This window comes from Microcaecilia unicolor, chromosome 2 (assembly GCF_901765095.1).
Source record: "Microcaecilia unicolor chromosome 2, aMicUni1.1, whole genome shotgun sequence".
Taxonomy (NCBI): domain Eukaryota; kingdom Metazoa; phylum Chordata; class Amphibia; order Gymnophiona; family Siphonopidae; genus Microcaecilia; species Microcaecilia unicolor.
In genome coordinates this window covers 78,084,721-78,101,532 of record NC_044032.1, presented here as the reverse complement: position 1 = coordinate 78,101,532, position 16,812 = coordinate 78,084,721, and the positions used below count along the sequence as shown (strand labels likewise).

At 40.6% G+C, this 16,812-nt stretch overlaps 1 protein-coding gene across 5 annotated transcripts in view; it reads left to right on the top strand.

The window, feature by feature from the left end:
• The window catches only part of FYB1 (FYN binding protein 1), a 270,798-nt gene that overhangs the window by 219,508 nt on the left and 34,478 nt on the right, over positions 1-16,812 (top strand). For 4 of the 5 annotated variants that reach the window (XM_030193065.1, XM_030193064.1, XM_030193066.1 and 1 more), the window contains exons 11-12: positions 6,515-6,578; positions 11,264-11,404. In XM_030193065.1, coding sequence (XP_030048925.1) covers positions 6,515-6,578; positions 11,264-11,404 — 205 coding nt within the window. The remainder of the gene's footprint in view (positions 1-6,514; positions 6,579-11,263; positions 11,405-16,812) is intronic. The other variant, XM_030193068.1, reaches the window with a different exon arrangement.

The following is a 16,812-nucleotide window of genomic DNA, read 5'->3' as shown; positions in this document are numbered from 1 at the left end:
GGACGCCCTTCTTTTTTCCATTATTGGCCGAGGACACCCATGTGATGCATGCCCCAGTCCCGCCTTCGCTATGCTTCCGACACGCCCCCAGGAACTTTTTTGTTGTCCCCGCGATAGAAAGCAGTTAAGGGCGCCCAAAATCAACTTTCAATTATGCCTATTTGGGCGACCCTGGGAGAAGGACGCCCATCTCCCGATTTGTGTCGAAAGATGGGCGCCCTTCTCTTTCGAAAATGAGCCCAAAAGATAACCACAGTAAGACTATTGCATGTGTCAGAATTATATAATAAATAATAGATAGATAAATAAATAATAAAATGAGTACTTAAGTAAACCAATAAATAACAACATCTCAAAGCACTCTGTGTGAAACATACAAAGTGACAAGCTCCAGTAAAAAACAAGAATGTGTGTGGGGGAGCCAAAATCCAGAACATACCCTTATGGTGTAAATCATTTACCTCACCACAGGCATTACTGCAAGGACAAAACAGTAAAACATGTGAGTATCAAACTCAGCCAATGAATAAAACAACCACTGAAGGAGCATACAGTAAAATAAACCAAAATAATTCTCATCAGGACCTCCAACCTCCAGGGGGGTCACTGTGCTGGCAGCATCTGTTGAATGTGACAAGTATGCTCCTAATGAACTGATAGTGGGTCACATGACCTGCATACTGACTTACTGAAATGCAGAACAGCTAAGATGGCACTTATTACTTAATATTATTTTACCTATAATTAGTATTTTATTTATCAAAAACACACAGAAATGCTCCTAAAGCAATAAATAACTTTAAAAATATTTTTAAATGCCATGTGTTCCACCTATGCATTCCAATGACATCATAAGGGAGAACATGGCTTGTCGTGATTAAAACATACAAAAACAGCCTTTAAAAAACTTCAATTTTAAGAACTAAAAGCATAATAATGAAAGGCATACCATGCCCAATCAACACTACCCCCAGAATGGCCATTCCTGAACAGGTTTTTCAATTAGGAAAACTATAGCAACGATACTCCACAGTAGACAGCCCACCTTAAAACAGAGGGAGAGAATAGACATTTTACAGGAAAAGAGGAGGAAGATAGAGAGGGAGAGGAAGAAGCAGAACATACCAGCCCCAGCACAGTTCCAAAATCTAAGGAAGAGAATACCATAGTGAATATTTCAAACAGGACAGTGACTGGCACTGAATGGAAAGTATGCCATAAAGGTGTCTCCTTCATCCCAACCCTGAGATATAGCGAATTTAATACAAGGGTTGAATTTCACAAGTTTACTAGAAAATTGAAAATAATCAATTATTTGTCCACTCAAACCACATGCAATAATGATCTATCCATTGTTGAAAGAAACAGTAAATGGCAGCCACCTGGGAATGCAAATCTTGCCATATTATTTGAGTCACTAGTATTAAAGGATAATGAGAAGTTAGAACAACAGAAGAATAGGGGTTTCTACAATGTTACTGAGGAAGAAAAGAAAGCAATCTATAAAATAAACAAAGACTCCAATATTGTTATTAAACTGGCAGACAAAGAGGGCACAATAGTCTTTATGGACAAAGAGAAATATGTTACTGAGATCCTGAGACAAGTTAATGATGCTGAGTTTTATAAGAAACTTAATAAGGACCCTTCTTCCCAAATCAAAACTGAGATTCAGTCCCTTCTGAACTTTATGGGATCACAAGGTTTCCTCACTGCCAAAGAAACAGATTATCTCACAGTCACTCATCCAAGAGCACCTACTATCCTTAAGATAAATCGCTTGTATCGCCTACAGGAAGACCCATCATTTCAGCTTTGGCTCATTACTAGAGCCAGTATCAGCTTTCAAAGACCATTTTTGAGACCATTTGTTCCTGCACATTCCCTCCATTGTTAAGGACTCCACAGTCATTATCAACACATTAGAGCAGGTCACATGCAGTGGAGACATCATTCTCGCCACCCTGGACTTTGAGTCACTATATACTAATATCCCCTAAATGCAAACACACTAGATCAGAGAGATTTTACACTAAGGATCCCATCCCAGTTTGTTTAGGAACTTGCAACTATTGCACTTTCCAAGAAATTGTTTTGTTTCCAGGGTACTTATTTCCTGCAGATTAAAGGGATAGCAATGGGGGCCACCATGGCTCCCTCCATGTTGACGTTTGGATTGTTTTTGGCAATGTATTTTTGAGTATTTTTCAGGCCTGCTTTCTCAGTTATTTTGAACCCCTTTTTTGAATGAATATAATGTTCATGCATTAACAAATTCCTTGTTAATTGTTCACAAGACAATTTTTTGGAATCCATTGTTTTTCTCCAATATTTGGAGTTTTTTTTACACTGGTTCTTTTTTTCCTCTATTAGGAAACTGATGATAAGAACTTGACTCCTTATATGATAGTGGGTGAAAATCTTCTGTGAGAATTCCCCTGTCAGGAGATTTGAGGTTTCATTTAATAAAAAAATTTTGAATACAGGAAACGTAGATGGATGGTGACTTTATTAACAAACTTACCCCCTTGTTTACTAAGCCATGCTAGCGGCTGCTGTTTGCTAATGCCTACACAGCCCATTCACTTTGAATGGGCGATATGAGAGGATGGTGTTGTACTCACATTCACACATCTTTCAAGTGACACCAATAAGATCATCAGGAAGCACTGGCACATTATACAGCATCTGGATCACTTTTAACAATATGAGACTGATTGTGGCTAACAAGAGAGGACATAACCCGAGAGACTGCCTGGTGCCCTCTGCACTACCAGTGATGAAGATGAATGCACAGTCACTACTAATGTGGTGGATCTTCAGTCTGTGAGGTCAACATACAGTGCATATTTTTTATGGACCCACAATCAGGGCAATGAGTTCACATTAACCCCCCCCCCCCCCCCCCCCCGTTTACTAAGTCATGCTAGTGGCTGGCTGTATCGGCATTGCCGTGCGGCTTAGTAAACAGGGGGTAAGACAGTTCTCCAATTGCAAAAGCACTGAAGTTATTTATGCAGGCATCTGCCTATGTGGACTTGTGTATATTGGCAAAATCATAACAAAAGACTGATTGAATATAAAAGTGCAATTAAACGCAGAGCTGTGGAAAAATCTGTTGTACAGCACTCAATATCCAAGAATCACTTCTTTGAAGATTACAAGTTCCTGGTTCTGGTCAAACCCCAGCCACGCTGGAGAGGTGGAAATCTAGATGACATGCTTTTAAGAATTGAGCAAAAGTTCATTTTTACATTTCATACTGTACATCCATGGGGTCTTAATCAGGTAATGGACTTATTTGTTTTTGTGTGATATCTTTTCTGCCTGGATTCTGTTTTTTAATCAAATAGATTTATGAATAACTTTATACCTACTTATTCCTGTTTTTGATCAGTTTTCAGATGTCACCCTCACTGCTCTTAAGGTGTTTTTGATTTTTTATTGCTGTATTTTAGCTGTGCCTTTTTCCATTTTAAGCCATCCATGCACTCATTTGTTTTGGTGTAATTTCTTCTTTCCCTGGATTGAGACAGCATTATGTACAGTATAACTTTTTATATATCTATGTATTATGTGGCCATCTTGGATTCAGCTATTTTAATCGTGATTTTTGAAGTGTTAAGCATTTTTAACTACACAGTTTGATCGGACATGGTATGCTCTTCATTTGTATGTTTTTAGTTCTTGAAACTGAGGTTTTTTAAGGCTGTTTTTATATATTTTAATCACAGCAGCCATGTTGTCTTCTATGACATCAATGGAATGCATAAATGGAATGCATTGCATTTTTAAAAAAAATTTTATTCATCAAGTTTTAAATACATAACACAAGCATCTACTTGCTTTTGAAACATAGTATGAAAAATAGACAAAAAGAAACATAAAAACATGTCATGCTTCCTTAGACCACAATTTACGTGGAGAATTTTTAGTCTCTTGGTGTAATGCTAAGGACTTCCTTCTTGAAGAAACTGGTAATATAACTTGTTCAATGAAGGAATAGACTGTTGAGGAAACTTCAATTCTTCAAGAAGATACTTCTTAAACCAGTGGTTCCCAAACCTGGTCCTGGAGGCACCCCAGCTAGTCAGGTTTTCAGGATATCCACAATGAATATTCATGAGAGAGATCTGCATTCACTGCCTCCACTGCATGCAGATCTCTCTCTCATGAATATTCATTGTGGATATCCTGAAAACCTGACTGACTGGGGTGCCTCTAGGACCAGGTTTAGGAACCACTGTCTTAAACATTTCTAAAGGTGGCATAACTGGATGCACAGAGAAATTCAACAAACGGAGATTGAATCTCATATTAAAATTTCAGTTTACTCAGTCTTCCTTTATGTTTGTAGTTTGTCCTTAATCATAACTGCTTGGAAATCTTGGAAACGTTTAACATTAGTTTGTATCTGCTAGATTTGACCTAAGTGGTCATTTTTAGTTGCATCCAAAGTTCCAGTCAATACATCTAACTTTGTATTCAAATAAGTTACCTCTTGAGATGTCCTTGAAACAGTGATTAAAAGCAAAAAAAAAAAAAAAAAAAAAGCACAAAAACTGCTTACTGAATAATACCAACAAACAAAAAAGCAGAAAGGGACTCTTAATGTCTTCCCCTTTTCCCCCCTGCCCCGTCCATATGTTTTGAAAAAAATATACATGTTTTATTATATTTTATTCTTTGCAATATGTCAATATTATTGATTTGATTTGGTTTTTATACATGTTGATTTAAAATTGATTATTATGGATTATATATGTGATTTTAAACATTATATTGTATATGTGATTTGTCTATATTTTATGATGGGTAATGAATTATATATGCATATGTATGGTTATATATGGTTTTATATTTTGTTTTGTTTTTATAGTTTTACCCCTGACGCAGCCTGAGGGCGAAACGTGGCCACGTCGGGTATTGTTCCAATAAATCTCTTAACCCTTTCTGCTTTTTTGTTTGTTGGCTTGAAACAGTGATTTTCATGTCCTGCAGCAACTACCAAAGGCTTTCTAAACTAAAGTAACCACCACAGGAGAATCTAACACAGATGCCATTGGCATTGCTTAGCATTCCACCAGCACACAGGACCAGGCTAATCGCTTTTTCCGGTCTCTCCTACCCAGTTGGAAACACTGACATTGCCGTCGGACATGATGGCTGATTAGGCTCTGAAGGGGACAGTGTGACATCTTGCCCCAAAGTGGTAATTCCTCCTTTAAACTGCCCCAAAGCAGGACCCTCTTCTCCAGCTCTCGTAGCTCCGGTGGTGAAGCGATCAATCGTGAAGTCCAGGCCTGCGCAGAGCAACCCTAACTGTACCCTTCCTTTTGGAATGCAGCATTGAGGTATAGAGGCAAAATACACAACAAACGAAGCACCCACTAAGCAACTAAACTTCGCGTCTCACCAAACAGCAATCATGACGCCATCTTGGCCACTGTGCCAACTGTCATCCTACATCGCATTTTTTAAACATTGTTAAAGTTATTTATTGTTTTAGGAGCATCTCTGTATGTGTTTGATCATTTTTTAACCTATATTTGGTGTTTCACATAACTAATAAGCAGTGTGTTTTTTTTCTAGCAAAAAAGGTGCCAGTACTCAAATGCCTGGCCACCCTTCAGGGGTGGGGTGATCACTGAGGAACTCACCCCACAATAGCTCTGCAACCAGTCACAGAATCTATGACAAGGCAGAATTGATGTGTAGAGCCTGAGCTCTTTCATTAAGACTTGGGGACCATGTGTCAATTTTAACAGACAATGGAAAAGGTGCCGGTACTCAGTACCCCCAAATAACCCCTAAAAAAAGCCCTGCTAATAAGTATCATCTTAGCTGATCTGCACTTCAGTAAGGGGTCCTTTTACTAAGCTGCAGTAAATAGTGACCTGTGGTAGTATGGACGCGTGAAATCGGTGCACACTGGGCCATTTTTTCCTGCGGCTGGGGAAAAAGGCTTTTTGTCAATGGGGGCAGTATATAGCCATGAGCTAGAATTAAAAGTAGTGCATGGCTATTTACTGCCTAAGCCCTTCCACCCATTAACCTAGCGGTAAGGGCTCACACGCTACTCATGCAGCAGGCACCAATGTGGCCGCTATTCTGATTACCGCCGGGAACGCCCCCCCCCCCCCCCCCCCCCCCCCCACTGTAGAAAATAGAAAAATATTTCTACCGCGGGAAACAGCATGTGCCAACTTTGATATTACCGCCAGGTGGGCTCGTTAACCAAGTGGTAGTGTCAATTTGGCACGCAGTACATGTGCGGTAGCAGAAATCTCACCTTTCTAGCAGTTGAAGTTACTTACACCACAGTTCAGTAACTAGCACCTTCAGTCTGACATACTAAAAAATATATATATTTTTTTCAAAACTAAAAAAATTCCAAAAAAATCTGAAATATTATTTGTTGTAATTACATTTTTTCTTTGTCATTACTTTACTGACCTTTTGTGTAAGAATGTGATGAATGTATCTTAACTGTTATTTTTTATTTTTGTCTTAGCCTTTTTTCCACCTCCTCCCAGTGATGATGAAATCTACGACGGCATAGACGAAGACAATGTTAGGTAGGTATGAACTGCATTTCAGTTTTTCAACTAGTTTATAACTATCAATTTTACATAACAATAAGGTGCAATTTTGAAGAGTATCTTGGATACAAATCTGTCTCTAAACATTTTACAGTCTCTATAGCAATTTTAATAAACAATATAAAAACATATGAGGGAGAGCGTGAAACTAAGGGCCTCTTTTATCAAGCCACGCTAGTGGTTCCCATGTAACAGTGTCAACGAAGCCCATTCAAAGTGAATGGGCTTTGTCGGCACTGTCGCACCAGGGACCGCTAGCACAGCTAGATAAAAGATGTCCAAAATCAGTGAAAGCCTCATAAGTCATCAGATTCAATGAGTGAGACAAAAATTGGGTTCATTCATTCCAGATTGTTTCAGCTGCCAGGAAACGATTAGCGGTTTGATGTGAGGATTTTTCCAAATATCTACTATTGTAAGGAGATATTTAGCCATTGTTTAGTATGAGGTTGAAACTTTACATGGGTAGTTATCCAGATACTGGTCTAAACATCACCTGTACCCAGACAGTGCCAGCAGCTGCTTTACACACTGTAATACAGGGAGGTTTAACATGGAATAATACCCTACCCCCTATTTCTCTAAAACCATTTCTGCGGAAAAGGTTTTTTCTCTGTGTAGGTAAGAGTATGTGCAGAATGATATTTCATATATACTGTACCCACTGTAGGAAGTAAATTCCTAAGGATGGGAATTGGAACTATGTGCATCTTTTTGCATTTTCAAAACTACACACATATTTTTACTTGGGAAATCTATATACAGAGATGCAGATTTATTGCTATAAACTGCTCTGTAGTTCAATTAGGAATAATTTCTGATTTACAATGCTCCACCAGACTCGCAATATGCATCTCATATTTCACCATATGTAAACGGTCTTCTTGTACTTTCATCCATTGCTCATCCATACCACCAAAATCCAGGCTCCCCATCGATAAAGATGGAGCACTCAAGCGGAGATTGAGTGGCGACGCCAGTGAAACAAAACGGGTGCTGGGCAGACTTCTACAGTCTACGCCCTGATCGTGACTGAATAGATAGGGATGGGCTGGAGTGTAAATTTTAAGGGGCTTCGATGTTAGGTTCAGAACTTAGTACAAGAACAGTACTAGGCAGAATTCTACGGTCTGTGCCCTGAGAAAGGCAAGGACAAATCAAACTCGGGTATACATATAAAGTATCACATACATGTAAAATGAGTTTTTCTTGTTGGGCAGACTGGATGGACCCTACAGATCTTTATCTGCCGTGTCATTTACTATGTTACTTTCACGTTACTATTTAGGTGTGGGCATTTACACCAGGTTTTCAGTAGTGTAAATGGCCGCATTTAAATGTACGCACATTCCCCTAGCCTATGCACTATTCTAAAAACCACGTCTTACTGTAGATGCAGTTTATAGAATAGTGCTACGCATGTTATTCTGATGCCTTATATAGTATCCGGTCCTGTCAGTAAAATTAAGAATAAGAAGGCAAACATGTCCTCCCAAACTTCCACATGCACTGCATCTTATATGCATTCTCTTTGAAATACTTTTCACCCAAGCTCCATAAGAATTAATGGTGCACACTCTAGCATTTCCACGTACAAAAATAAATGCTTAGTAAAATCAAAAATAAACACCAGTGCTTTAACAAACTGTAGCTCATGAGGAAATGCTGGCATGCAAGAGTTTGTAAACTCAGGGCCCCTTTTACAAAGCGGCGGTAAGCCCTACTCCTCGCTAAAAAGGAAATACCGCCGGGCTAACACAGCAGCCCAGCAGTAGTTCCCACCCCCAGCACAAGTCATATCTGGTGCTACAAAAAAACTTTTTGTAGCGCCGGTGTGTACCTGTCTGTAATTGGGCAGTGCCACATACTGCCCGGTTACCGCTGGGTTAGCGAGGAAACCCTTACCGCCACCTCAATGGGTGGTGGTAAGGGCTTCCCCCAGAAGAGGCTGTGCGGTAAGTGCTTCACTTGCCGCACAGCCATTTCATGACCTACCTTTTACCCGCTACGGTAAAAGAGGGCCTCAGTGTGCATCAAAAATACGCACCAATGCCAGCTCAGGCCCCCTTTTGCTGCAGTTTGGTAAAAGGGGCCCACAATTGGAAAACCTGATATTCAGCTGCTATTCAGCTAAAGGCCAAAACCACCAGGGATATAACATCCCCATTGTTTTTACGGAAGATCTCTTACCAAAATGGAGAATTTCTGTCTGCAAAACATTTTGTAGCACCTGACTAGCTAACAATTGGCCAGATCCAGACAAAAAGATTGAGGGAGGGCAAAGTTGATGACAGAGAAAAAGTTAAAAGAACTATGTTGTTGCACAGGAACTACACAAAATCATTAATGGGCATTGAAGCTGGAGTTTAGAGAGTCAAAGGAAATTAAATATGTATTAAAAACAAAGCAAGAGGCCCAACATAGAATCCTGGGAAACCTGATACAACTAAGGTCTTTGGGTAACAAAGAATCCATTATCCAAGGCAATGGTGGATGAGTTAGGGAGGCAGGAACCAAAACAAGGCAGCCAAGTTCATTGAATATGTTAGAGAACAACAATTCAATAATAACTTGTACAAAAATTATTTGTGTAGCTGAGGGAGTGAACAAAGCATTTAAGGACACTATTGCATGCCATATTTAAATGGAATGGAAAAAATGTTGGTCTTAGGAAATAGTACTGTAGAAAAATTTACAAAATGTATAAAGAAATCTGTTGTTTACAAGTAAAATAAACCAAGGGGCCCTCTTACTGAGCTGCGTTAAGCACTAACATGTGCTTAACACTGGAAAAATGGCCTAATACAAGGGGCATGTCAGGGATAGAGAATAGCGGAAGCTTTATCCAGCTAGCATGCTGACATCACTGGTGCACTTACTGGTTAGCGCATCCATAAAGAAGGAGCCCTTAGTGCCTCCTAAACAAGAAATGGTAAGTGCTCCCCCGTTAATTTATTTTAAATGACTCCACCCTAATGCTAACATTACTGCACAGCCAGAAACTCAACAAACAGAAAATGCCTCTTTTATAGCCGTGCTGGAAATGAGCTTAGCACACAGGAAAGATCTGTATTAGGATGCACTGTCCATTTACTAGTTCAATGTAGTAAAACGTTCCCCAAGATCCTAGCATAAAGACCATATCTTTTGACTGATACTTATGTCAAGAAAAATGGCCAAGGATGCAGGTTTTTTTTTTAATTCAAACATTATTTACAATCACTGGCATCTAAAATGCTTCCCAAGAAGCCAAGGAAAAGAGTCAAACCAAATATTTTAAAAAAACAAGCATGGCAACCAAATGAGTTGTTGAATCTTCTTTCTAGCCTAGCTTTTTCATGAACTATAATTGCCTAAAAGTACCAGTTCTAGAGGTGATTTGGTAGTTCCTATCAATGGAGGCCGATAAATAGGAGGCCGCAATTTCATGACAAATTTTATTGCCTAGTTCTGTTACCTCTACATAAGCAGATGACTACAATGGATTTCATGGCTGGAGAATATCAGATTCTGAAAGCTTACACCTAACCTACCTATTGAAACGATAACTATCCATTCTAAGCCTTTTCAGTCAAGGCATGACCTGGGAAGCCAGGCCCAAACTCTTGCATTTCCAAAGGTCAGAGCACCACCAGAGCTGCCCTTTGAATTAAAGCAACAATGTCCTTCTGAGCTGGTATTTCTCGCACAATGTTTTTGACTTAGGATTTCCCAGCTTCAGGTTTGGTTAAACCCCTACTGGAACACTGTCATCAAGCAAGCACTTGATCACAAGGAAGTATTATTGAACATCAAATATGCCTCATCAATTGCTATATAAACATATTTTAAGTTTTGATACAAAGCTTCATTTTCTTTCAGCAAAATAAGGTTATTAAGGGAAAACAATCTTTGTCAGACATTTTCTACTTATACAGTTGGATAATATAAATAATTATTTACAAAGCGCAGAAAGTTAAAATATAATCACACTGAGAAATTCCAGGACTCTTGTAACAATGTGAGCATAGTATGACTGGTTTAGCATGTCACCTAAACATACCAAAATGACTCTATCCCTTATAAAGTTTTATTTATTTTTATGATCAGTCCTTTCTGAAAGCATCTGCGGTGACATCCTTATGAAAAAGCAGTCATTAATACCACACTAATGAATGAAAGGCATGAAATATCCTCTCCGCCCCCTACCAACCAACCCCAACTCAAAATAGAAATACCTGATATTGTGGGGAATACTCGAGCCCTGCCAGCTGAAGACCTCCTCTGAAGATGCCCAGAACTCCCTGCTTCCAGCTTCGGCAGTCGACAGCAGCTTTCTTTCACTACCAACATGTGCAAAAACTGAGCATGAATTGGGTACTGATGTCAGCAGCACAAAAACGCTGCCACCAACTTCCAAGTTTGGCAGCAGGGAGTTCTTGGCGCTTTCAGAGGAGATCTTCAGGTGGTGAAGCATTGGAATCCCCGCCAGCTATCGCAAGGTGCACCGCTGCAGGGTGGGCATGAGGTCAAAGTGGGTGGGCTCTGCTCACCCAGGCCCTCCTGTGGCTATGAAAATTTGACCTTTCCATTATCTCTATTATATTCTGAATGATCAAACCAATCAGGTTTCAGTTGTGTGCCCCATTCTATATTCTGATTATTGTACACATACTTCAAAGTTCTGTACAACAGGAAGAAGAGAAACCAAGCACCTGGGCCTGGGGTCTTTTCAAGATGATAACAGGAAAAGATGACAAAAAGAAACCTGTAGAAGAAAAAAGAGTTAAGGAGGATGAAGAAGAAGATATTACAGGTTCCTTGTAAGATCCTGTCATCAAACCAGAGCACAGTCACGCTAATATGGCTTATATAAATCAGTACTAACAAATTAGCACAACCAGATAACATCACCATCAATAAATCACAAGTCGAGCACAGCCATAATCAAATGTATCTTGGCATTGCTTCTTTTCAATTCTGCTGCATTCTTTAAACTTGCTTAACTAAAGGACTGTAAATCCACAGTAACTCCTAATCATCTATCTTTCTGCTAAAAATTATTTCAGAGATTAAGCTACTAAATATCTGTAAATTTGTAAAATAAGGAATAGTGTGTATGTGTGTGTGGGGGGGGGGGGGTTCATTTGGAAAAAAAATATTTTCTCCAAGTTATAGCACTGGTATCCATCCTCTAACCCATTTGAGGGTCTAATCAGAGCTCCTAGATGGGGAAAAATTGAGTTTTCTCTGATTTTACATTACTGTGGGTCAGAGGAAAACTTCTAAATGGAATGAAGACATATGGTAAGTAAAATACTTTCTTTTTTTAATCATCATTTTACTCCATTTTTATCATCATTTTACTCAGACTGGATTTTTTCTGTCCTCTTAGCTAGCTGGCTGGATGCATGTTTGCCCTAAATGGAATGCCTGGGGCAAACATGCATCCAGCCAGCTAAGAGGACAGGAAAACACCTAGTCTGAGTACTACTTTTTAAGCTGACATGTCACCATAGCATCAATAACCATTATCCTCCTCTACAGGGTTAAGGGTCTCTTTTATTAAGATGCAGTAAGTGCTAACTCGTGTTTATCACAACTTTAAAGGGATTACCGTAGGATATGATGAGGCATCTTTGGGTAAAATCCCAACGTATACATGCAAACCACGTGCTAAAATAAAAACCTATATTTTTCTCAGATAGAATGTGTCTGGGGCAGAGAGTAGGCATAAAAGCGCAAATCAGTTAGCGCAGCTACACTACTGCATGCTGATTAGCACGGGATTAGCACATAAGCCCATACCACCATAAAATGAGTGGCGGTAAGGACTCATGCGCTTATGGCAACATTAGCGCATGGCCATTATTTGAGAAAATGGAAAATTGTCCATGTTCCGGCTACAGTAGAAATGGTCTTAGCATGCGGGAAAGACCCACGTACATAAGAACATAAGACTATAAGAATAGCCATACTGGGTCAGACCAATGGTCCATTTAGCCCAGTATCCTGCTTCCAACAGTGGCCAATCCACATAAGGTTGCACTAAGGCCACTTTTTACCACAGCTTAGTAAAAAGACCCCTAGTGGGCCCAAAATCAACTATTATGGTACATGTATTTGAACCTTGGACACTGTATTCTAGTCCAAGTCCATGGAATGAGGGGGGAAATTATGCATAAAGGGTCAAAAACGTCTGTCCATCCATCAGTCTGTCAGGGAGCATGATAACTGACATTTAAGGGAATGGGACCAAATTGGGCATGAGGGAACTCCAGGGGAAAGGAACATTGAGTTTGAAAAGGGGCCACATCATACCAGGGTTTCTACAGCAATAAAGTCTCCCCAAAATGGCCTGATTCCTTTCTGTGGAAGAGGCAGTTCCAGCAGCTGCAGCATAGAGACAATGATACACTGAAACATACTCATAGTTAGGAAATTATTCCTTTCAAAAGGCCTCTTCCCTCTACTCTAGGTCTGTAAAAGACACACAGAGAACCAACAGAAATACACTCACATGAGCACCCTCATGTACACTGTCACACCCACACACATAAACACACAGTTATGAATGAACATATGCATTCATGAACATACATTCAGATATGCCCCCATGCACATACACCAACATACAAAAGGTTAGAAATAATTCTATGAGGCAGGGCTCTACACACTTTTCTCACTTGCACCCCTCACCCCTATCCCTTCTGGGCACCTGTTAGTAATTTTTTTTTGTTACATTTGTACCCCGCGCTTTCCCACTCATGGCAGGCTCAATGCAGCTTACATATTGTATACAGGTACTTATTTGTACCTGGGGCAATGGAGGATTAAGTGACTTGCCCAGAGTTACAAGGAGCTGCCTGTGCCTGAAGTGGGAATTGAACTCAGTTCCCCAGGACCAAAGTCCACCACCCTAACCACTAGGCCATTCCGAATATGTCATTTTCATTTTGTAAATTCCACTGTGAAACCTATTAACTGAACCATATAGCTTATTTTATGGTTACTATATACAGTGACACTTTAGTGACTGAGCCCGGTTAGCTATCCAGGTACTGGCACTGAATATTGGACAGACCTGGATAACATTTGGCAGCCTGCATAGAGCTGGATATTTAATGCTGGTAGTCAGATTAAGCCCAGCACTGAATATCTGGGTCTAATTTAACCAGCCAGTCAGCACATTAAATAAAACACTGACCACAGCAGGTAGAATATTGACTCCTTAGTATACACTGAGGGCCCCTTTTACTAAGCTGTGGTAAAGGGGGGCCTGCGCTGGCGTCAGCACAAGTTTTTGACGTGCACTGAGGCCCCCTTTTACTGCAACGAGTAAAAGGCTGTCATTTATTTTTAAGAATTGACCGTGCGGTAAGTGAACCACTTGCCGCATGGCCATTTTGGAGGAAGCACTTACTACCGCCCTTTGAGGTGGCAGTAAGGGTTCCTGCGCTAACCTGGCGGTAACCAGGCAGTGTATGGCACTACCCGATTACCGCTGGGTAAACACCAGTACTACAAAAACTTTTGTAGTGCCAGAAATGGCATGCACTGGAGGTGGGAACTACCGCCTGGCTGCTGCAGTAGCCTGGCGGTAGTTCCGGATTAGCAAGCGGTAATTCCGCATCAGACTTACCGCCACTTAATTATTAAAAAAACCCTAACTAAGGTAAACAATTTCCTAGAATCATGCTTCTCTATTGTTTCATTTCTTAGCATGCAATAACATTTTAATCATCATTTTAATGCAAACTAAATGAGTTTTGACAAGCATTAAAATAGTTTAGTGCATGAAAAAAAAAAAAAATGAAACTAGAAGACATCTATTCCCCAGGGTACCTGTTTACTGAACTGCATTAGGGACTCAGGGGTCCTTTTACTAAGCCACGGTAAAAAGTGGCCTGTAGTAGTGTGGACGCATGTATTTGGCGCACGCTGGGTCATTTTTTACCGTGGCTGGGAAAAAAGGCTTCTTTTCAATGAGAGCAGTAAATGTCTATGCGCTACAATTAAGAGTAGCATGTGGCTATTTACTGCCTGAGCCCTTACCACCAGCCATTGACCTAGCAGTAAAGGTTCATGCACTACTCGTGTGGTAACCATGCAGCATGCGCCAATGTGCCCACTCTGCTGATTACCACTGTGAATGCCCCCCCCCCCCCCCATGATAGAAAATAAAAAATTATTTTCTACTATGGGAACTAGCATGTGCCAACTTTGGAATTACCACTGGGTGCCCGCATTACCCCGGCAGTAATGCTGATTTGGCACATGGTTGGGTGCCATTTACAAAATAGTGTATAGCGCCGGGAACTGTGACAACTTTTAGGCACTGCCTTTTACACCAATGAAACCGTGGTGTAAATCCCTGTACTTAAATTAGGCACGAATCCCCTTTATTCTATAACAATGTGCATAAATTTATGGAATGCCCCTGATCCGCCCATGACCTTCCTATAGACCTGCGTGTAGTTTTTACATGTGGATCTCAGTGCCTAAATTTACTGTGAAATTTTTAATTAAAGTCAATTAGCACTGATAATAAATTATTGGCACTAATTGCCTCATTATTCAATTAAATTGCACATGCAAATTGGGTTCATGCCCAAATTTGTGCGTGCAATTTAAAGTGCATTTTAACATATTTTTATGCCGTATTAAAGGCATATTAATAGTTAACTTGAATGCAGTATATTAACAGTTAGCATGCAGAAATTCCAATTGGGAGCATGAAATAGACCAAGAATGGACAGGACTGCACAATACAGATAACATGGAGATCTTATTGTATGTTAACTGCAAGTGTGACAGATAAAGCATTCCACGATGGAGTTTTGGTAGATCATGACCTCAGGGATCGGTGCCAGGGCCGATTCTATTCAATATATTTGTGAGTGACATTGCCGAAGGGTTACAAGGTAAAGTTTGCCTTTTTGCGGATGACACCAAGATTTGCAACAGAGTGGACACGCCGGAGGGAGTGGAAAACATGAAAAAAGATCTGCGGAAGCTAGAAGAATGGTCTAACGTTTGGCAATTAAAATTCAATGTGAAGAAATGCAAAGTGATGCACTTAGGGAGTAGAAATCCAAGGGAGACATATGTGTTAGGCGGGGAGAGTCTGATAGGTACGGACGGGGAGAGGGATCTTGGGGTGATAGTATCTGAGGACCTGAAGGCAACGAAACAGTGTGACAAAGTGGTGGCTGTAGATAGAAGATTGCTAGGCTGTATAGAGAGAGGTGTAACCAGCAGAAAAAGAGGTTTTAATACCCCTGTATAAGACGTTGGTGAGGCCCCACCTGGAGTATTATGTTCAGATTTGGAGGCCGTATCTTGCGAAGGATGTTAAAAAAATGGAAGCTGTGCAAAGAAAAGCTACGAGAATGGTATGGGATTTGCGTTACAAGACGTATGAGGAGAGACTTGTTGACCTGAACATGTATACCCTGGAGGAAAGGAGAAACAGGGGTGATATGATACAGACGTTCAAATATTTGAAAGGTATTAATCCGCAAACGAACCTTTTCCGGAGAGGGGAAGGTGGTAGAACTAGAGGACATGAAATGAGATTGAAGGGGGGCAGACTCAAGAAAAATGTCAGGAAGTATTTCTTCACGGAGAGAGTGGTGGATGCTTGGAATGTCCTGCGGGAGGTGGTGGAAATGAAAACAGTAACGGAATTCAAACATGCATGGGATAAACATAAAGGAATCCTGTTCAGAAGGAATGGATCCTCAGCAGCTTAGCCGAGATTGGGTGGCAGAGCCAGTGGTGGGAGGCGGGGATAATGCTGGGCAGACTTATACGGTCTGTGCCGGGGCTGGTGGTTGGGAGGCGGGGAAAATGCTGGGCAGACTTTTACGGTCTGTGCCAGAGCTGGTGGTGGGAGGCGGGGCTGGTGGTTGGGAGGTGGGGATAGTGCTGGGCAGACTTATACGGTCTGTGCCCTGAAGAGGACAGGTACAAATCAAGATAGGGTATACACAAAAAGTAGCACATATGAGTTTATCTTGTTGGGCAGACTGGATAGACCGTGCAGGTCTTTTTCTGCCGTCATCTACTATGTTACTATCCTGCTTATTTTCGAAAGAGAAAAACGCCTATAGTGCGACCTAAATTGGGAGATAGACGTTTATCTCGCAAAGGCGCCCAAATCGGTATAATCGAAAGCGATTTTGGGCGTTTCCAACTGCACTCCATCACGGAAACGAATAAAGTTGAC